This window comes from Malus sylvestris, chromosome 4 (genome assembly GCF_916048215.2).
Source record: "Malus sylvestris chromosome 4, drMalSylv7.2, whole genome shotgun sequence".
Classification (NCBI taxonomy): Eukaryota; Viridiplantae; Streptophyta; class Magnoliopsida; order Rosales; family Rosaceae; genus Malus; species Malus sylvestris.
Window position 1 is genome coordinate 16,542,366 of NC_062263.1, and position 20,488 is coordinate 16,562,853.

General features: G+C 38.3%; 3 protein-coding genes and 1 long non-coding RNA gene across 4 annotated transcripts in view; 2 read left to right on the plus strand and 2 right to left on the minus strand.

Annotated features, from left to right (window-relative positions):
• Positions 1-343: 343 nt before the first annotated feature.
• Positions 344-1,058, minus strand: LOC126618459 (uncharacterized). Its single transcript, XR_007621724.1, has 3 exons — positions 799-1,058; positions 618-715; positions 344-442 (listed from the first exon to the last, which is right to left on the minus strand). It is a non-coding gene; the product is annotated as an uncharacterized LOC126618459 (long non-coding RNA).
• A 14,243-nt stretch (positions 1,059-15,301) lies between these two features.
• Positions 15,302-15,776, minus strand: LOC126618151 (L10-interacting MYB domain-containing protein-like). The gene is made up of 2 exons (XM_050286242.1): positions 15,447-15,776; positions 15,302-15,352 (listed from the first exon to the last, which is right to left on the minus strand). Exons 1-2 carry the CDS (start codon positions 15,774-15,776, stop codon positions 15,302-15,304), a joined length of 381 nt encoding a protein of 126 aa, XP_050142199.1.
• A 2,993-nt stretch (positions 15,777-18,769) lies between these two features.
• LOC126618153 (autophagy-related protein 8C-like) lies at positions 18,770-19,993 on the plus strand. Its single transcript, XM_050286243.1, has 5 exons — positions 18,770-18,834; positions 18,941-19,022; positions 19,127-19,182; positions 19,602-19,720; positions 19,830-19,993. Exons 1-5 carry the CDS (start codon positions 18,770-18,772, stop codon positions 19,991-19,993), a joined length of 486 nt encoding a protein of 161 aa, XP_050142200.1.
• Positions 18,991-20,488, plus strand: part of LOC126618457 (uncharacterized) — a 55,977-nt gene continuing 54,479 nt past the window's right edge. Inside the window, exons 1-2 of the mRNA XM_050286538.1 lie at positions 18,991-19,022; positions 19,127-19,182. The gene's annotated coding sequence lies outside the window, so the exon portion shown is untranslated. The remainder of the gene's footprint in view (positions 19,023-19,126; positions 19,183-20,488) is intronic.

Sequence of the window (20,488 nt, forward strand, 5' to 3'; positions counted from 1 at the left end):
TGTCAATCAACATAAACATTCATGAGCATCACTCATGTCAATCAACTTCAAAAGCTTCATTTACAAAGCTCTAGCTTCAAAAGCTTCATTTACAAGAGCTCTAGCTTCAAAGACTTCATTTACAGAGCTCTAGCTTCAAAGCTTCACTTGCAAAGCTTCACCTACAAAGCTTCACCTACAAAGCTTCAGTGCAGGGTATACAAATACCGCCTCCGAACAACCGCCACTTCGGCCCATACATGGATTCAATTTGAAGTCTCCAGCCAACAGACTCTATTGACCGAAGACTTGGGGGACTACATTATGTACCATATATTGGGCCTCAACTGGGCCTCATAAAAGGAACCATTTCTGTTTGAGCGACGGAAATTACAGTGTTGAAGCTCCAAACATGATAGTCGGCTTCTTGCAGATTTCGAAGCTGTTGTGATGTTTCGAAGATCTGGAAATATTTAACCGTTAGTTCATCCTGAATTTTTGATATGTTATGAAAGCGTCGATGAGGAACAACTTCAATGAAGAAAGCATACCGATCTGAACAAGAGAAAATGGAGTTTCGAAGCTCACAACAAATCTGACGGGTTGACAGAAAAATAATAACCAGTCATTCCTCATACCTGGATTTCTGGAGTTATACTGCTCCGAGGGATCTCAAATTTGGATATGTTGTAGTTCACAAGCTGAGGAACAACTTCAATGAAGAAAGCATGCTGATCTGAGCAAGAGAAAATAGAGTTTCAAAGCTCACAACAAATCTGACGGGTTGACAGACAAATGATAAACAGTCACTCATCATACCTGGATTTCTGGAGTTATACTGCTCCGATGGACCTCAAATTTGGATATGTTGTAGTTTACAAGTTAAGGAACAACTTCGATGAAGAAAGTATGTTGATCTGAACAAGAGAAAATGGAGTTTCGAAGCTCACAACAAGTCTGACGGATTAACAGAACATTGATGAACAGTTACTCATCATACTTGAATTTCTGAAGTTGTACTACTCCGATGGATCTCAAATTTGGATATGTTGTAGTTCACAAGATAAGGAAAAACTTTCATGAAGACGACTTTGCAATCTGAGCTATAGAGAAAGGTGTTATCTTGCATCCACTCAGGCTGATTAGTGGAAACGAAAAGCAATTCCACCAAAGAAAAGATGAAAAAGAGAGAAAAGCTACTAATTGCACTTGATCTTGTCTAGTCAATAGCATGCAGCATCAAACACACAAAAGTTGGAAATATTTTTAGATAAAGCATATACGAATGTGTGACATCGAAACAAGGATTCGTTACTTTGACAAATTAGTAACACGCGAGACACCTCATTCGGCAACTCTCTTCGCCTGACGACTTGGGGGACTCCTACTATAGGCTAAATACACCATTCCCGGATGGAGGAAAGGTACTTCCAGAGAAGGGCAGATGAAGATCAGACCACACTTCGGTACTTAGAAGTTTCGTGATTACTCAAGGGATTGGATCTTGCAAGTCCCCAACCGAGGAGTTTCCCTCACTCGGGAACTTAGGGGAGCACTGTTTGTACCATACTTGACCAATCCCGAAACTACCGAGCACCGGCCAACGCTATACTGTCAAGGACCCAGAAGAGTTCCCCTCCGACCAGGAGGCCAATCACTACTCGACACGTGTCAAGATTAGAAGCCAATCAGAGCGCAGCACGTGTCGACATCAAGAACCAATCATAACATGACACATGTCAATGTGACAAAGCTACAAGTTTTTCTATAAATAGGGGTCATTCCCCCACAATATTGGCTAATGCCATTTGTGTTAAATCATTCACAAGAACTCACTAAATTGAGAGCTTGATCCTTTGTACTTGTGTAAGCCCTTCACTACTAATAAGAACTCCTCTACTCCGTGGACGTAGCCAATCTGGGTGAACCACGTACATCCTGTGTTTGCTTCTCTGTCTCTATTCATTTACGTACTTATCCTCACTAGTGACCGAAGCAACCAAGCGAAGGTCATAAAACCTGACACTTTCTGTTGTACCAAAGTCTTCGCTGATTTTGTGCATCAACACGCATCACATACGAATCCTAATCGCCTATAACAATCTAGGACAGGATTGGCACCCATAATTCTAGAACAGTGCAATGTGAACATACACATGAAAGGCTGGCCCTAGCCCGAGCGAGTACAAACACCAGTGTAGCACACCATGAGCAGATAACATAAATGTGGTCATATCACAATAAACCGATAATTCTAGTCAACATAATACTAATCAATAACATATTAATCATGATAGTAAATAAAATCCCATAAGGGTACGCATACATATGGCTCATATAGGATTTAGGATAATTTCGTAAATTCCGTCATTTCGTTAATTCTTATGAACGTTAGTCTAATATAGCCATACGTAGGAAATTCTTTTTCAAATGTATAAATGGAAACTAAATAAATATATGATATTTAAAAGTAAAGACCCACTCACAGATCATGTCGTCAGGTCGAACCTGCATCGTGGGCTTCTGCGTTTCGCCTAGAAATGAAACCATTAACGTAAATATATAACGTACTAACGTATAAACACGTTTTTCGTCCAAAGTACGGCTAATAAAGGAACTATTTTAAAACGGTCGAATTTTAGAAAACGAAGGGCATATTCAGATTCGGCACGTCGAGAAACCTAAGGAGGGACCTCGGGTTCCTCCACGCGCCGCCACAAGGTAGCTGCACAGGTAGCCACGCACCATCACCGCACGATTTCCAAACTTTTGGGCTAACTTTCAGAGCTCAAAACAAGCTCAAATCTCAACCAAATGCAATGATTCAAAAGCCAACTAGAAGCTAGGAATGTGGGGAATAGGTTTATACCAGTTTGAGGTCCAATCGTGGCCGGAGTTGACTGGGGGAATGGCCTAAAAATGACCTGATGGTCATGATCAAATTTTCCACAATCTGGGAATTTCTTCCTCGTGATGTTTCTGCGTCAAATCACATATTTGATGAATTTAGTATAAAGTTGATTGCCAGTGTTTAGAGAATTTGATTTTGTCGTTGGAATAGGTGAGAAAGTCGTGGATAAGACTACTACGAATTCGTCAGGCTTCGAAGTATGAGTTAATAGTTTTTAATCGTCACGAGATTGAGTTGCAAAAATCTACATACGATTCTTAGGTTCGGCCTTTCACCTTCGCTGATAGGTTTGAAATTCCCTAGATAAGGTGTTTGGTTGGATAAATTCCTAATCGGTAATCTTTAGTTACCAAGTTCTCTCAATGATGTAGGACTTGTTCGGAAAGACGCAAGGAAAACTGGTGTAGTATGAGAAAGTGGATCGATGGTATACTTCACCTCACCATTTGGTGATATCCCAGGTAAAATTTTGATAAATGATGCCAAAGGTATTCGTCCTCGAAACGTATCATACTACTTCCTTTCTCCACAACACATACAAATATGTCTTTAAAGCTTTCTCGATACTCAATTTGCTCTTACAGGGGGAATTAATTTGTGCCCCAATTCTAATGTTTGTCTGCGAAAATGACCTCAAGGATGACTGATCGAGAATGTTCGGGTTACCTAAATGGGTAATGTGGTTAAAACAACTACGAGTTTACTATCATCCTACAAGGCTTGCCCTTAAGTTTCCACGATTTTAATTTCTTCGGCTCAGATAGTCATAGTTAATTGATCTATCAGTCGCGCAACTAATTAACGCACATATAATATTTTTGATATTGTTCGCTACCCTGAAACTATGAACCGACGTTCTGGCATAAAGGTATCACTTTTAGATACTAATACTTGCGTCCAGTATCATAAATCATACTGCCTGAATACTGGTTGATAGTCCCTGGATATCGGACATTATAGTCAATTAGCAACGCCACTGTAAGCTGATTACAGGTTAAAGCCCGCTCGAATAGATGGTTTCAGATGATTGGTAAGGGACTGGTCCTGTGAGGTGGTTTCGTTGATTCTAGGATAATAGCACCAAAAGAAATTCTGGAAACTAGTATTGGTTGGAATATCCTAAGGCCGAAAAAAAATAAATTTGCTAATAATCTACTTTAGAATGGACTTAAATGGAAGTCAATCTTCCTCCCGAAGATCTGGAATGATCACTTGTGCGTTTGAAAAGATTAGTGCTATCGGGGGCCAAAAGTGGCTATCCCCCAGATGTTCTTCCGTCAAGTGTTACCACTTTAGCACTACATTGTCACAAGAGACATTTCTGGAAATCTTGATGAAAGTAAACTTTGTAGGAATTCTAATAGATGGTATACTAATGGATATTGCCAAGGAATCAAAACTATTATTGGTTTCCTAACTCGAAAGGGTTGGTAAAGATGACGAGGAAATAATAGTGGGATTGATGAGTAAAGTCTTCGGTGGTACACAATTACCGACACAATAGCCATGCTTCAGGGCCACAAACTCGTCTCAGAATCGGCATTTTCCTTGGCAGTAAGGTTCTTTATTTAAAGTCTAGAGGTGGTCGCCAAAATATTCTTCTAGAAAGTCGATAAGTCGTTTAAGTCACTCAAAACTTAGAACACATTAACACATTTTTTAGTGCTCGACGAGGTGGCAAGATTCGAAAATTAGGCTAAAAAACAAAGAATGCTTACATCACGCATGTGATGAAAGCAATACTGCCCAAACTTATGCTTTGATACTAAACTGACACACCCCGACCCAGAATGTCCACCTGGACTCCGAATCGAGCAGTGTTGGTCGACACTAGGAGGGTGACGAAGCCATAAAGTATAGTGATGTGGAAAATGTGAATAAATTTAAACCTAAAAGTGCCTAAATATAAGAGTGCGCTTGTGAGCAGGAACGAACCCATTTCACACGTAATGTCAGAGTATAAGTAAAGTACAGTAAAGTAAGATCGAAGGTACAGTAAAGTAAGATCGAAGGTAACCACCTATACCAAGATTTGCCAAGAATCTTCGTCAACACGAAAGCTCAGCACTAAAACTTGGAGGGGCCAAAAACAAGGGTGAGTGGGCCTAAAAATAAAGTTTTGTAAAAACCTTTTCTAAAACATAGTAACCCCTCGTTGTAAAACAAGTATAGTTTCCAAAATATACATACTACATATAGTATGAAAAATACTTACCGTAGCCTACAATATCTCATGACTTCAATACGTCACAAATTCGTGAATAAGCATATAACTTCTAGTAATCACAATATCTCGCAGAAATAAATATATCACATCGAGTGCTCATCGACACATGCGAGTTCATACAGAGGTATTCTGACATGAACAGGACTATGTGAAATAATGATTTACGTTCTAGTACTACAATCACATGAAGATTGGCGCTATGCGCATCACATACGAGTCCTAATTGCCTATAGCAATCTAGGATAAGACTGGCACCTACAATGGATCCAAAGTGAGCGTACGATGCGATGTGAGCATACACATGAAAGACTAGCCCTGGCCCGGGCGAGTACAAACACTAATGTAGCACACGATGAGCAGATAATGTAAATGTGGTTGTATCATGATAAACCGATAATTCTAGTCAACATAATACTAATTAATAACATATTAATCATGATCATAAATAAAATCACATAATGGTACGCATACCTATGGCTCCTATAGGATTTAGGATAATTTCATAAATTCCGTCATTTCGCTAATTCTTATAAACGTTAGTCTAATCTAGGCATACGTAGGAAATTCTTTTTCAATGTATAAATGGAAACTAAATAAATATATGATATTTAAAAGCATAGACCCACTCATAGATCATGTCGTCGGGTCAAACCCTCCTCGCGGGCTTCTAAGATCCTTGCGATGCGTTTCACCTAGAAACGAAACCATTAACGTAAATATATAACATACTAATGTATAAATGCGTTTTTCGTCCAAAGTATGGCTAATAAAGGAACTATTTTTTTTAAACGGTCGAATTTTGGAAAACGGAGGGTGGATTCAGATTCGGTACATCGAGAAACCTGAGGAGGGACCTCAGGTTCCTCCACGCACCTCCATAAGGTGGCTGCACAGGCAGCCACACGCGTCATCACCACTCGATTTCCAGACTTTTGCAGGTTTTTTAGCTAACTTTTAGAGCTCAAAACGAGCTCATATCTAAATCAAATGCAATGATTCAAAAGCCAACTAGAAGCTAGGAATGTGGGGAAGAGGTTTATACCATTTTGAGGTCCAGTCGTGGTCGTAGTTGACCGGGGGAACTGCCTAAAAGTGTCTGATGGTCACGGTCAAATTTTCCAGAATCTGGGAATTTCTTCCTCGTGATGTTTCTATGTTAAATCATGTGTACAACTTACATTGAAGCTCATAAATCAACCATTTTAACGAAATGGGAAGAAAGGAAGGGACCCCGAAGCCTACCTTAGTCATGAACAGAGGAAACTCGCCAGGAAACACAGTGAACAGTGCAGCAACACTATGCAGTGTACGATTTTGTTCTTTGATTTTGAGTTCTCAGCTCAAGATCCTAGTTTCTAGGATGAAATATTGTTGAACTCTGTTGAGGTGGCTAGTTTAAGCAGTGATGGTGATGCTGCCGTTGCACCATCTCAGTGTCTGCATGACAATGGAGAGTTTGAATGAGAGAGTTTAAGAGTGTAGGGAGTTGAGTGAGCTGATGATCTGGATTTTTGACGTTCGCCAGAGTGGCCACCATCGTAGGTGGTTGTTGGTGGTGGAGGATCAGTGCACTGTGCACGCATAGAGGGTTTTGAGATGAAGGTGAGAGATGAGAGATAAAAGGGAAATAAAGAAAGAGTGAAAATGAGAGAGAGACCGAGAAATTTGGATGAGGAGGATGATAAGTGAATTTTATATTATATATTTAACCTTATTCTTAGTATATTTTGGTTCATATTTGGAAGAATTTTGATACTTTGAATTGTATTTTCAATATAGGACTTTCGACTTCCTCTGGAGCAAAACATGGCCAAATGGACGAATTTTTGAGTAATTCCAGTTGGAAGACGTTCGTGAGTCACTTAGCTTGATCGTATCAAAATTTGGGATTTTTCTACCAGGCGGTTATTTTCTGGCGATAAAATAAAGGAGAGATGTGCGGTGCTGGAAAATGACTTTTCTGGGCTTGAATTGCGTTTTTGGAGCCCAAGATGACCTCGGATGGATTCGTGGCCTTCTGGAGATGTGTTCAGAACGTCTTGATCTTCAAAAAAGCTATCATGGGCCGGATTTGGAGGATATCTGAGACTAAAACGTGGCTGTACAGTTACTTGGCAGATTCTCTTAGTTTAATTAGAACTTTATTTTCTAAGTTATTTTATTATTATTTAGTTTCCTAGTTGGAAGAAGAAACCTATATCTTAGGGTTTGTGCGAGGGCTAAGCAAATATATTGCTTGCCGTCTACAGTTATTGGGGGGACGCTTATTATTATTCAACTTCAGAGACAAAGAACTTTGCTAGGGTTCTTGGAGATTTTCTACTTTAAGGTGCTTTCATTCCTTTTATTCTTAATAATATTGTCTATGATTTCAATTATGAATATGCGTAACTAGTTCTTCTTGCTAGGGCGAAGCCTTGAGCCTTAGCATGAATATGTAATTTTTATTTAATTGCTTATGATTGATTGCATGCACACTTTGAATTATTGATCACTGTTTTAAACTATCTAATTATCTTGATGACTAGCCACAATTAGGATGTTTAGACAAGTAATCGGATGCAATTCGGTCAGAATATCACCGGAGAATTGAGTATTGCTTCTTGTGATTGATGATTGTAATTTCATCTAAGGCGCATATCACGCTCTTAGGGGTTGCATGGTTCTTCTAAAGGTTTTCATAAAACTTAATGAGTCTTGCATGTTCATATTTGATCTGAATATCATAGATGGATTGCATGTTAGATATACGTTCTTGCTTGAATATCACGAGGAGAATATATATTAGGAAAACCTAACCTTCAAAGTGGCATGTGTAAATCATGAGTAATTGGTAGAAATTCGTAGGATTGCTAGGTGATGGTGGAACCCTAGTGCTATTATAAATTGGTATTTAAAACTCTTTTCTTTTGTCATATTAGTTTTTAATTAAAATCCGTTTTTAATATTACCCAATTTCAGAATCTATTTTCTCAAGTTTTAATTCTAAGTATTTAATTAGGAATTGTTTCTACATAATTTATCCAAATAGTCCTTGAGAAGAACGACCTTGCATGAGCATCTATACTACAACATCCTTGTATTCTTGCAAGTATTTCATGTGATCTTCAAAAAAAGCTATATAGTATCTCATAATAATCAATCCGTCTGTGATATTCAGATCAAATATGAACATGCAATTCGTCTGTGATATTCAGCAAAGGTTATGATAAGTGGTACTACTATCATAACCTTAGACCATATTCAACAACAAAACCATAATGAGAATCCAAAGTTGCTCCACGATCCACCAACTTCGGGAAAGAACACTGCAAGTTTGCAACAAAGAATAAGGCAACAAATTGACATATACCAACGTTACTGACAAAGTTTAAGTCTTCAGAAAGTCCAAATTTAAAATAAACATCACACAAATCAAATAAACCTTCAAGGTTTCATCACTTCATGTCTTGCACAAATAAAATTTTCGAAGTCCTCAAGCTCAAGCTCAACACTTAGGCGGCCTAGGAGACAACATAGCACCTTTCTTTGAGTTTCCACTTGCCATTTCTACATACAAATAAAAAAAGAAACAACATGATGTAAAGCAAGCATGCAACTTAGCATCTAATTAAAATAGTCTAACAAAATCAAATGCAATAAGTAAAATTACCTTTCTCAACTTCTTCACAAAACTCAATCTCCTCAATGGTTGGCTCATGATGTAATGCTACATGAATTGACCTAAGCCAATTTTGTGTACATATCATAGCCTCCACCATTTTTGGACTCATAGAACTACGATATGGATCAATTGTTCTTCCACTTGTGCTAAAGAAGGATTTTGAAGCAATGGTTGATACGGGACTAACTAAAATCTCTTTTGCAACTCGTGCCAAAATAGGATACTGAGAAAGCCCATTCACCCTCCACCAATTCAAGATATCAAAGTTTGCCTTTTCTTCCCCTTCATTAGTATCCGAGAGATACCTATCCAAATCATTGTGCACAATACGGGCTCTCTTTGTTTTTCTCATTTCACTTTTCTCTTTCAACTTTCTTTCAATCTTTGTCATGCTTAATAAAGGATCTCCACTTGTAGTTGCCGATTGAGAACTACCACCACTACTTGTGCTTTGTTGTGTATCAAAAGACAACTCTTCATGAATCTTGTAAAGATCAAACAACAAATCTTTCACCGCATTGGTTGCAATTTCAACTTTTTCCTCGTCCTCGTCATATAGTATCTCATAATAATCAATCACCTTCTCCAATTTAGGGTGAGGATCAAGCACAAGTGCAACAAAACACATATTGATTCATATCCTCAATTGAACCCCAATATTTATCATATTTTTCTTGCATCAACATGGAGATTATAGATAATAATTCATTATCTTTGTTTTCAAGGACACTTTTGATCTTAAACAAATCACCAAAAGTAGTATGAATTGTTCGAGTATTAGAACAACACACTTTTAAAGTGACTTCATAGAAAGGTCTCAAAAATGATGCAACTATTCCCCCCTCACTCCAATCATGAGTCGAAGGTGGCCCCTCCCTTATATTATCATGATTTTTTTTAGTAAAGTAAGGAAGGTAATGATCATCATCTACTTTCAACCTATCAAAAGCCATCTTGAACTTCAAAGCCGATTCCAACATTAAAAATGTGGAATTCCACCTAGTAGGGACATCTAAAATCACAAGCCCTTTGCTTTCTATTCTCACTTTCTCAACACACCTTTTAAAGCTCTCCAACCTTTGAGGGGAAGATCTTACATACCTAACCGCATTACGAATGCTTTGTATGGCGGTCTTCAACATCTTTATCCCATCATTCACCACCAAATTAAGGATATGAGCAACGCACTTCACGTGCAAATATTTTCCATCATGCAAAAGTGCATTAGAAACCCCCACCCACTTATTCAGTGCACCAAATCCCTTAAGCCGGAATCATTTGCCGAAGCATTGTCAACCGTAATAGATAACACCTTCTCTATGCCCCACTCCACCAAACACTCTTCCAAAAGTTGAGCAATGGATTCTCCTTTATGATTTGGAATGACACAAAAGTCCAAAACATTTTTATGTAACATCCAATCATCATCAATAAAATGAGCGGTGATAACCATGTAATTTATTTGTTGCATAGAAGTCCATGTATCTGTTGTTAGACACACCCTAAATGTCTTCAACTGACTTTTCAATTTCTCATTTTCGGAGTAAAACAAGTCAAGTACATCTTTATCTATTGTCTTACGACTAGGTACTCTCCACAAAGGACATGCATGCATGCAAAAATGACGAAAACCAACTCCCTTGACGAAAGAAAAAGGTAACTCGTCTATAATTATCATCTCAACACAAGCCTTAGTAACTTCCACTTAAGAAAAACCAATCGCTTCCAACTTATCTTTTGTGCCGGCAAAGCTTAAGATCTTTTGCCTATTTGCGACAAATATTTCGTTATTAGGACCATAGCTCCTACATCTAGCTAAGTGATTTCTTATACTAGTTGTACCATTTTTATCCGTATCGGCCATATACGATTTGTTGCAATACTTGCACACCCCTTTAACTCTACTCTCTCAATTATCCTATCAAAATGCTCCCAAATTGTAGATCTTGAATGACTTTTTAGTGAATCCAAGAGAGTGTCTTCTTTACTTACTTGATCACTTGAGCCACATTGTTTTAGAGTTGCATCGGATAAATTTGTGGATTCACCATGAGTAAGAGGAGTTTGTTGAGTTGCCACCATGGGGAGTTGAGGTGGAGTTGATTCACCAACAATGTCTTTCAAAAATAAGACAAAGAATCATTACAATTAATTATTAAATAAATTGAGACATCAGAACCATAGAGAAAGTGTAGAGATGACAACTTACTTGCGATGGAGTAGAAGTAGATGAGCTTATTTTTTTCACGGGAGCTATTTGATGATCTCATTGGGTTTGAGCTTGAGCTCGAGGCCTTTGATGCACTTGACTTCATCTAATTAAGATACAAAACATATAATAAGCAAAGGTAGGATGCACATGCAAAAGCTACGAATGCACATAATAAACCGAACCGAAAAAACAGCTTTACAATATTGAGTATATATGAACTTTGGAAAAGATATCAGCATCAAAATATAACGATTACAAATAGTAGATAACAGATTAAAGACTACGGATACAAATATATATATATATATATATATATATTGTCATGAAACCATTAGCTACCAACCATAATGACTCCATATGGTCCTCACAATATTATAAGAACATATTTATAATTAAGTTTTCTGATGCCATTAACATGAATTATAAAACAATCTGTGGCCATGATGCCATCAACAACAGACGACTAACCACCAAAGAATAAAAATTAAAAGAGGGTGTGAGGCTTTGAGATACATGATACTGGCATCTGGCGGGATTTTTCTTTCTTATTAACAGAAATATCAGATCATAACTTGATTAGAGACAAGTAGTACATTTCTTAAACACTAAAATGAGAATATACAGACCGATGAAAAATAATTGAAGAAATGCATAGATAAAGCAAACATGTTTCCTTATATAATATATCATCAGGCATCAATAAACCGAGGCACAAAGACATGCACATAGCAAAACAAGCAAGCATCATTGATCAACTGAAGCTAAAACAAAGAAAACGACAGTAAATGCTGTTCTAAAGACAAAAAGATACGGAAAAGAGTTCACATGTATGAATATTTTAGTTTCCCATCTTGCATATCAAATAATGAGTTGAAAAACTACAGATCAGAACCAATGAATACCCAAAACAAATTGCAGTGCAGAACCAAAATTTCTCACAAATTAATCAAACATCAACTAATAGTCTAATAGTGTTGTTCAGAAATGAAATTACCCGATGTTTATAGCATACCCAATAGAAATGTCTAAAAAATGTCTACAGATCAGAACCAATGTTTATAACCAAAATTAGAAATGTCTGAACAAGGTTATCCAATGTCTATTGCAGAGCATACCCAATGTTTATAAACCAAAATTAAAACAATGGTTATAGCATACCCAATAGAAATGTCTACAGATCAGAACCAATGAAATTGAAAAAAAAAAATCTGCATAACGCATCACAAGGGTGACTGGGTGAGAGACTAACCTTGCAAATGAGGGAATTTGTGGGTCGAGACTCGAGACTTGAAACGGCGAGAGGAAGTCGTGGGTTTCGCGTGGGTCACGGGTCATGGGCAGAGGCGGAGCCACAGTGGGGTCAATGGGGTCGCACGACCCCTTGGAAGCCATGGAAATAACCTTAGAGGTCCCTTGGAGCTGCTGGTGCGACCCCTTAAAACTGTGGGTGCGACCTCTTGGAGCTGCTGCATTTTTCTGGGTTTCTTCTGGTTTTCGTTCGGTTTGGCGGAAGAGGAAGACGAAGACGAAGACTCTCTCTCTTCCTTTCACACCACGTGACCACACACTCCTTATTTAATTTTTTTTCTTAGTTTCTCTCCAATCAGATTTGTACAGCTAGCATCAAATTGCTTGCTTTGTGTAAAAAGCCATAGGCTGTCAGTTCACCATTAAGTCTTGGTGCAGATTGCAAAGTTCCATGCGTCCACATCCACATATTTGACATAAATTAATGGTAATGATGTGTGTGCCCCCTTTCCACATCCACATATTTAACAACTTTATTTCTCTTTATATTCAACATAAATTAATATGATCTCTAAAAAATATTATTATGAACCACCATATTGACATCAGAATTTTATGTTTATTATGAACCATCCAACCCAATTTTATGTTTATTTTTGGTTGTAGGGAAAGTAAAGGCACCTTTCAGTACGGTAACTATCGGCGAGAGGCTGATCACGCTATCCTACCAAGACCTGATGAAATGACGATATGCATGCCGTTTTTGTTAAAAAAAAATTTTGCGCTGCGCGCGCTATTCTTGTTGACCCCCCAAACATTATTTCTTGGATCCGCCACTGGTCATGGGGGTGAGAGATTGAGAGTGAGACGGCGTCGCGTCGACGAGATGTGTGAGACAGGTTGCAGATCATTGGGAAGGAAGAAGACAAAGCGGAAGCGCAACGGAGCTGGGAAGAAGATGGTCCAAAGTGAGAATACAGAGTAGAAGGATAAGGGAAAGGAAGGGAATGGATCAATTGATCGATCTGTTTAGTGTTTAGGGTTTCAAACTGAAGAGAGTGACTGAACGACGCCGTTCAAGGAAAAAAATCATTAATCTATAATTAAATATAAAACGACGTTGTTTTGCCTATACTTCGGTTCGGTTTGGTTCAGTTCAGTACCGAACTGAGCCAGATTCGATTCGGTCCAATTTTACACTTTCGGTTCGATTTTTTTCGGCCTCGGTTCGGTTTTTAGTTTTTCGAACCCACCCCTCATATTTTGTACCAAACAACAGATGGAACATGGGCATTTTAATCATTTTAATCTTTTGATTCTGTTCCGTCCATGTGCTACCAAACGCAGAACGGAACAATCGTCCCGTTCCATCCTGCGCGTACCAAACATAACACGAAACATCTATTCCGTCCCGTCCCGTCTGCGTACCAAACGGTACATAGGGACAAAAAAATGAAACCAGAAGCTGGAGCAATAAGGTATCATTTGGTATGCAGACGGGATGAGACGGAACGGAATGGGACGGGACGGAACGGAACGGAACAGAAAGGGAGCAAAGATTCCCTCGGATGGAAACAAGGAGGAAGAAGAATGAGACGAAGAGGTTATAATTTTGTGGTCCATGAATGTGGAACGAGTTGTTCCAGGGGGTGAGGCGGAACGAAAATTCACCCAAAATTCGTCCCGTGGAACAACGTGTTCCACCTGTTTTAGGCGCACCAAAAGTGGGACGGAACATCTCGTCTCACTCCGTTCCGTCCCGTCCCACGTACCAAACGGTGCCTAGGGGACGCGTGGGCAATCAGGGCAGAAATGTCTTTTTACTGTGGAGAAAGAGCAAAAAGTGACACATAAAGAGGCATTTGAAAGGCGTTTTAGTCCGTTTACTATTAATGAACAATGATTTTGTGTTGGGTTTTAGTATATGTATAATTTTTCTTTAGAATGATCGAACTCTTCCCAATAGTTCTCACGTACAATCTCCTCTTCTCCACGATTTTGTAGCCTCTCATTTTTCCTAAATTCATCTAATAGGGTTTTATCTCTTATGTTTAACTGGTTTTAATTTTTGAGGATATTTAAGACTGTTTAAATGATTTTTCTGTTATATTTGAAAAAAAATGACATTTATGAAATTGGATGTTAAATTTTGTCTATTATGATAAATACTCTTGGATTAATTGAGAAGAGAATAAAAGTGATCCGACGGACGCATGCAATGTAAAAGAAAAGTAAGAAAAATAGAGGCTGAGAGATATTTAGGGCCTGTTTGGTATTGGATTTGAGTCCAAAGTTTTTAACTCAAAAACAATTTTTAAGTTTTAAGGTAAAAAAACTTGTTTGGTAAGCCCATTTTGCAAAACTGGACTCAAAAAATTTAAAAAACAGCCCATTATAATTTGAAAACAACAAAAGTCAGGTTTTAGGGTTTTTTTTTTCACAAATTCGTATCCCTGCGTTGCAACTCGCGATGGAGGTCTGAGAGACCTGCGTCGCAGACCACGCCTTGCGCCTCACCTACGACGAACGACCAAGAGATTCCAGCCAATAGGGTGAAGGTTCCGGTGAATAGCTTTAAGCCTCGAATCTCTGAGTGCTTGATTGGGGACGAAATTGGGCCATTCTTTTCACTGCAAGAAACGATCAAGGTAATGGGTCTGTCTCTTACTATTTTGTTTGGTTCCTTGGAAAATGGAGTAAATGATGGGAAAGTTGATTTATGTGTTTTGTTTGTTGGGTTGTGAGAAATTGAGTTTATATATCTATTGGTATGATTTATTTGTGTACTGTGTGTATATATTAACCTAACTGAGCTCGATCGAGCTCATAGCTTGGTAATTAATCTGAAAACTCTATATTTATGTTTTCTGATGTGCCCATGAGGATTGATTTGTGAACTGAATTTGTTGTGATGTGGGTTTTCTCCGATTTGGGATATTTCAGTCATACTGTCATTTTTGTGGACTGAATTTGGGTTTTCTCCTATATTAAAATTTTACAGAAAAACAAGTTTGCTAGCCGTTTCCGTAGCAAGGGGTGTTCTCATTATGAGGGCCACACTTAGAAACGGCTAGCAAACTTGCTACGGAAACGGCTAGCAAACTTGTTTTTCTGTAAAATTTTAATATAGGTTGTCCACACTTAGAAAATAATATTATATAATGCATATCTATAAAGAAAATACATTATATAATACAATAAATACCTTAATATAAGCTGACCAAACTTCGTCCGATGCTTGAACAGTGTTTGCAACAGGGTCCCAACCCATCCCAGTATGATTAACAAGCTTGGCAAACTCACGATGAATCTTCCGCAATCGATTGTATTTTTGCTTCAATTTTTCACGAGTGTATCTCTTACCATATTTGTCAAACAACTTCATATCAATCGCATCCCACTGGTTCTTTTCTAAAGTGTTGGTTTGCAAGCCTTTTTTTGTCTCTTCATACAACAGACTAATAAAGTAGTCTTCAATAGGTTTTGGCCAATTAGCTTTATCATCAAGGTCATTTTCAAAGTCCTTGTTTGACATCTCTCAGACACGTACTAGAACAATGTAAATAGAAACATCGAAAATTAATACAAAGTTAAAAGCTACATTCACTTACGAATGCTAATGCTAAAGTATAATATTAAAACTTAAGGTATGAATGTACAAAACACAAAAACAACAGAAAACTACACATGAACAAGACAAAGGTTTAACAATAACTGACAACGTATATATTTGGTGTAAAACAGAGACTCAGTTAATTTGGTGATGGTATGAGACTTCATTCAATTGTCTTGACTATTAGGACAGCAGCAAAGAAACAGGATATTCACAAGGGCTCCTATCGAAGTAATTGTTCCTAGTTGTCTCATATTCACAAAGCTTTCTGGTGTTTGAACTGTCTAACTAAAACCTTTATTTTTCCTCTTTGTTGTGGTTTGGGTTGGGGGATGGTGTTTGTCTAAGCATTTAAAAGGTGCTTGATATCCGATGGTTGATATGATATGTGAAATTATTTTGGAGTTCAAATTGGTAGGCTTGAGGATCGATAAGGAAGCCATGTTCCGAAGGTAACTTCAAAAATTGTCACGAAACTACATGCTTGATATCAAATACATTTTTGGTTTATAATGCTTTGGTATTATTTGTTCTACTTCTTCTGTGGATGGAAGCAAATTATCTTAAACTGTATAACTACAATCTTCCTCGACTAATAGGGAATTCTATTTCCTTATCGAGTTGTGGTATTATTTCTTTCAAATATATGGCACCGCTCAACCAGACTACGTAAGCCAACCAAATAATTTTCATGGTAAGAAATGCAAGGACAACTACAATCTAAAGCCAGAATTTCTAAGCAGACTTTCCACGTTACATTCACACACAACTATCAAATCTTTAATGCGAGACCAGCCACATGAGGGTAGATGAACACAATTAGAAAGAAACATGGTAGAAAAGATATCACTTTCTGATATTTTCTAACAGAACTTGCTACTAACTCAAAGAGTGACAGTAAGTAATCAAACTTCAGGTCACAGGGATCAACTACCAAAGGCTATGGACTCAACATAACCACAACACAACACAAGAAGCACCACATGATTATAAGTTACATCCGAAACCAGTCATCGAACCTTAAGTAACATCTCATTCAACCCAAAATCAGTTAGACTTGACAACAAATTCAATCCACAAAAATGACAGTATGACTGAAATATCCCAAATCGGAGAAAACCCACATCACAACAAATTCAGTTCACAAATCAATCCTCATGGGCACATCAGAAAACATAAATATAGAGTTTTCAGATTAATTACCAAGCTATGAGCTCGATCGAGCTCAGTTAGGTTAATATATACACACAGTACACAAATAAATCATACCAATAGATATATAAACTCAATTTCTCACAACCCAACAAACAAAACACATAAATCAACTTTCCCATCATTTCCTCCATTTTCCAAGGAACCAAACAAAATAGTAAGAGACAGACCCATTACCTTGATCGTTTCTTGCAGTGAAAAGAATGGCCCAATTTCGTCCCCAATCAAGCACTCAGAGATTCGAGGCTTAAAGCTATTCACCAGAACCTTCACCCTATTGGCCGGAATCTCTTGGTCGTTCGTCGTAGGTGAGGCGCAAGGCGTGGTCTGCGGCGCAGGTCTCTCAGACCTCCATCGCGAGTTGCAACGCAGGGATACGAATTTGTGAAAAAAAAAACCGTAAAACCTGACTTTTGTTGTTTTCAAATTATAATGGGCTGTTTTAAAAATTTTTGAGTCCAGTTTTGCAAAATGGGCTTACCAAACAAGTTTTTTTACCTTAAAACTTAAAAATTGTTTTTGAGTTAAAAACTTTGGACTCAAATCCAATACCAAACAGGCCCTTATATTTTCCCATGCCCCAAACCCTCCCTCCTAATGTTTTAATGGCGTCGAGTAAGTGATCACCAAGTCCGTGCAGTTGAAAGACATTGCAGGACAAAACACATAACCGAATCTCCCAAATGGGGTAATAGAAAATTTAAAGACAAAAATCGAGGAAGGTGTAAAGCTCGTTTACGAGTGCTTGGAGATACTTAAGGTTCACGGAGTAAGGGATGGGAAGGAGAAATTGATCTTCACAAGGAAGAGAGATTTGTAGCTATTATTTTCCTGAAGATTCTTTTCTGAATTTGGTTTCCTATCCTCTAGTAAATGGGTTTCTACCTCGGTTTATGTTAGATGTTGGTCCATTTGGTTCACATTGCAATTCAAATTTATTACAACTTGTTAATCTGTTCTTTCTCTGTTCGGTGATATTACAATAATAGTGAAATGGGACCTCTGACGGGACACGCATCTGCTTTTATTTGGTTAACATCTTTTTGCTGGACAGTGTCAGTGCTAACTTAGAGCAATTTTTATGTCATATTTCATTCAAAACATCCCATCAATAGAATTTCTAATGTATTTTATTTTCAAATTCCACATGCATATCTCCTAACAATGGGATTTGTAATTGTCGGAGTTTTAAATGATGGGAATCTAATTTCCGTATTGTTTTGCAATTTCATCATCCAAACGTAGTGTGAGGGTTTTTGGCGTGTAGATATCTGTCTTCTCTAGAATAAAAGCCGGTTGGTCTCTGTAGTTTAAACGTTTTATTTTTTACTTCAAACTCTCGCAGACACTGGCTTGATATTGTCATGCTTTTAGTCTTGGAGAGGAGATAATTTATTTTCTGATTGTTCAATTTCTGAGGTAACAGCTGAGTTTTTCACCACTGCTCGTTCTATGCTGGAGCAAGCGCAGGCACGCAACGCTGAGGTTCTTGAGGCTTCTCGGGCGTTCAAAGGACATACATATTCAAATTCCATCTATTATTTAGAGCCTTGGAGTATGCCCGGATTTGTAAGAATTCCTTTCAACCATAGTCCTAATTTATGCTTTCAGTCGATGCGTACACTTTATTCTAATTTGAGCCTCCCTCCTTGCATGTGACCCGGGAGAAGGCTCAAAGAGAGGAAACTGCTGTGGCTTCCGGGATGGCTATGTTGAAGGCTAAGATTGACAGGGGCGAAATTCCTGGCATTGTTAAGGGGCAGGGGAGGTTGGTTGCCATTTCCCTTGTGCACTAGCTTTCTTTATTTTTTGCACCGCTTCAGCAGAACAAGATTTTGCTATATTTAATTGTATTTCTTCCTAAGCGGTTTCAGGATTTTCCTTAAGAAGCGCAGATGCGAGTTCCCAATTCCAGGAGCTGGGGAACTGAGGGAGAAGCGTCCAGATTATGTACCAGTAAGAATGCCACCACGTCAAACATGTTTTAGTTCCTTGCCGTGCATTCATTCAGTGGATATACTACACGTATATAATATGTTCCACATTGAACCTTCATGTAGGTCACTGTGGAGAAAGATGCAAGGAGTAATGGCATTCCTGGCATTAGCATGAAGAAGTTAGTTTCCAATTCCCTTTTAATTAATTTGTTTCGTTTTTCATTTATGCCTTTCGGTATGCGTTTGCAAATCCGACAGAAAAGAGAGAGAAGAAGAGCGAAGATATATGCACAGAAAGCCCCACATACCTGCTACGTTTGTTTTATCGTGCAATTTAAGATTACATGCAGGCCATAGCCATTGGCACACAGATAGGATGTGGTCATGTGTGTTGTTCACTTGTTCGTTTAGATGTATGCATGAATGTATGCGTGTGTTGAAGGCTTCCTGCCAAGTAATTATTGTATGCCATATCAGTGTGTAAGATTTGCACACAGAAAGCAAAACTTATATAACTCCAAAGTGAAGGTTCATTTGTCTGCACCTCTCTTCTCACATCATTTTGGTTGGACCATCTTGGTTTAATTTCCGACTGCAGATATCATGTCCCTGGTGAGATGCCAGTTGGGGAATTTGTTTTTTTTATTCGGCAGCAGATCGCGCTCCCCCTGTCCAAGCCTCTGTTTGTCTTCTTCAAAAACACTGAACCTCCTGCTGGTGAGCCACAAACTCATTTTTATTTTAGGCATAACAATATCGCCTTGTCGCACAGTTAAAGTTGTGGTGGTGATGGTTGTAATGATTCTAACAAATGTAAATGTTACAGATGCCTTGATGTCAGAAGTGGATGGGGAAAATAGGGATGAAGATGGGTTTCTTCACATGTCCTACAGTGGAGAAGCGAATGCCTCTGGATCCATCAATCACGAGCAAGAATGGATGGACAAGGCACTGCCTGGATATCGCCGGTTGCACATGCAAGGTGCTTAGTCATCAAACTTTGATATCCAGAAATCTGTTCCTCTCGTGCCCCCTCCGCAACCTTCGTCTTCAACCTCCACTCTTCCCCTTGTCTCACTTCCCAACATTCCATTTTTCCTTCACTTCCAAGCAACCCATTTGCTCCCTTCTTTCTTCTGGGTCCATCAAACTCAAGAATTTTAGGATCTTAGACCATGTGCAATGGTGTGTGTGTGTGTGTCAAAACCTAACCGAGAAACAACTTTTATCCTCCGATGATTTTGGCTTCAAATTTTAGGCCTGCACGATTAAAGAATATTTGTAGTCTATTTTTCTTTAGGTAACTTTCTTAAATGTAAATTATTATTTTTGAAAGCTATTCGTTGAATGTTCATTACGTCCGGCAATGTACTTGCCTAAGTCACTATTTTCCGCGCCTTCCAATTTCTAGAAAACTAACCTACGGACTACAAATATAGTCAGTGTGTGGCTTAATCTCATGAAGCTGCCACGAGATTTTGTTGT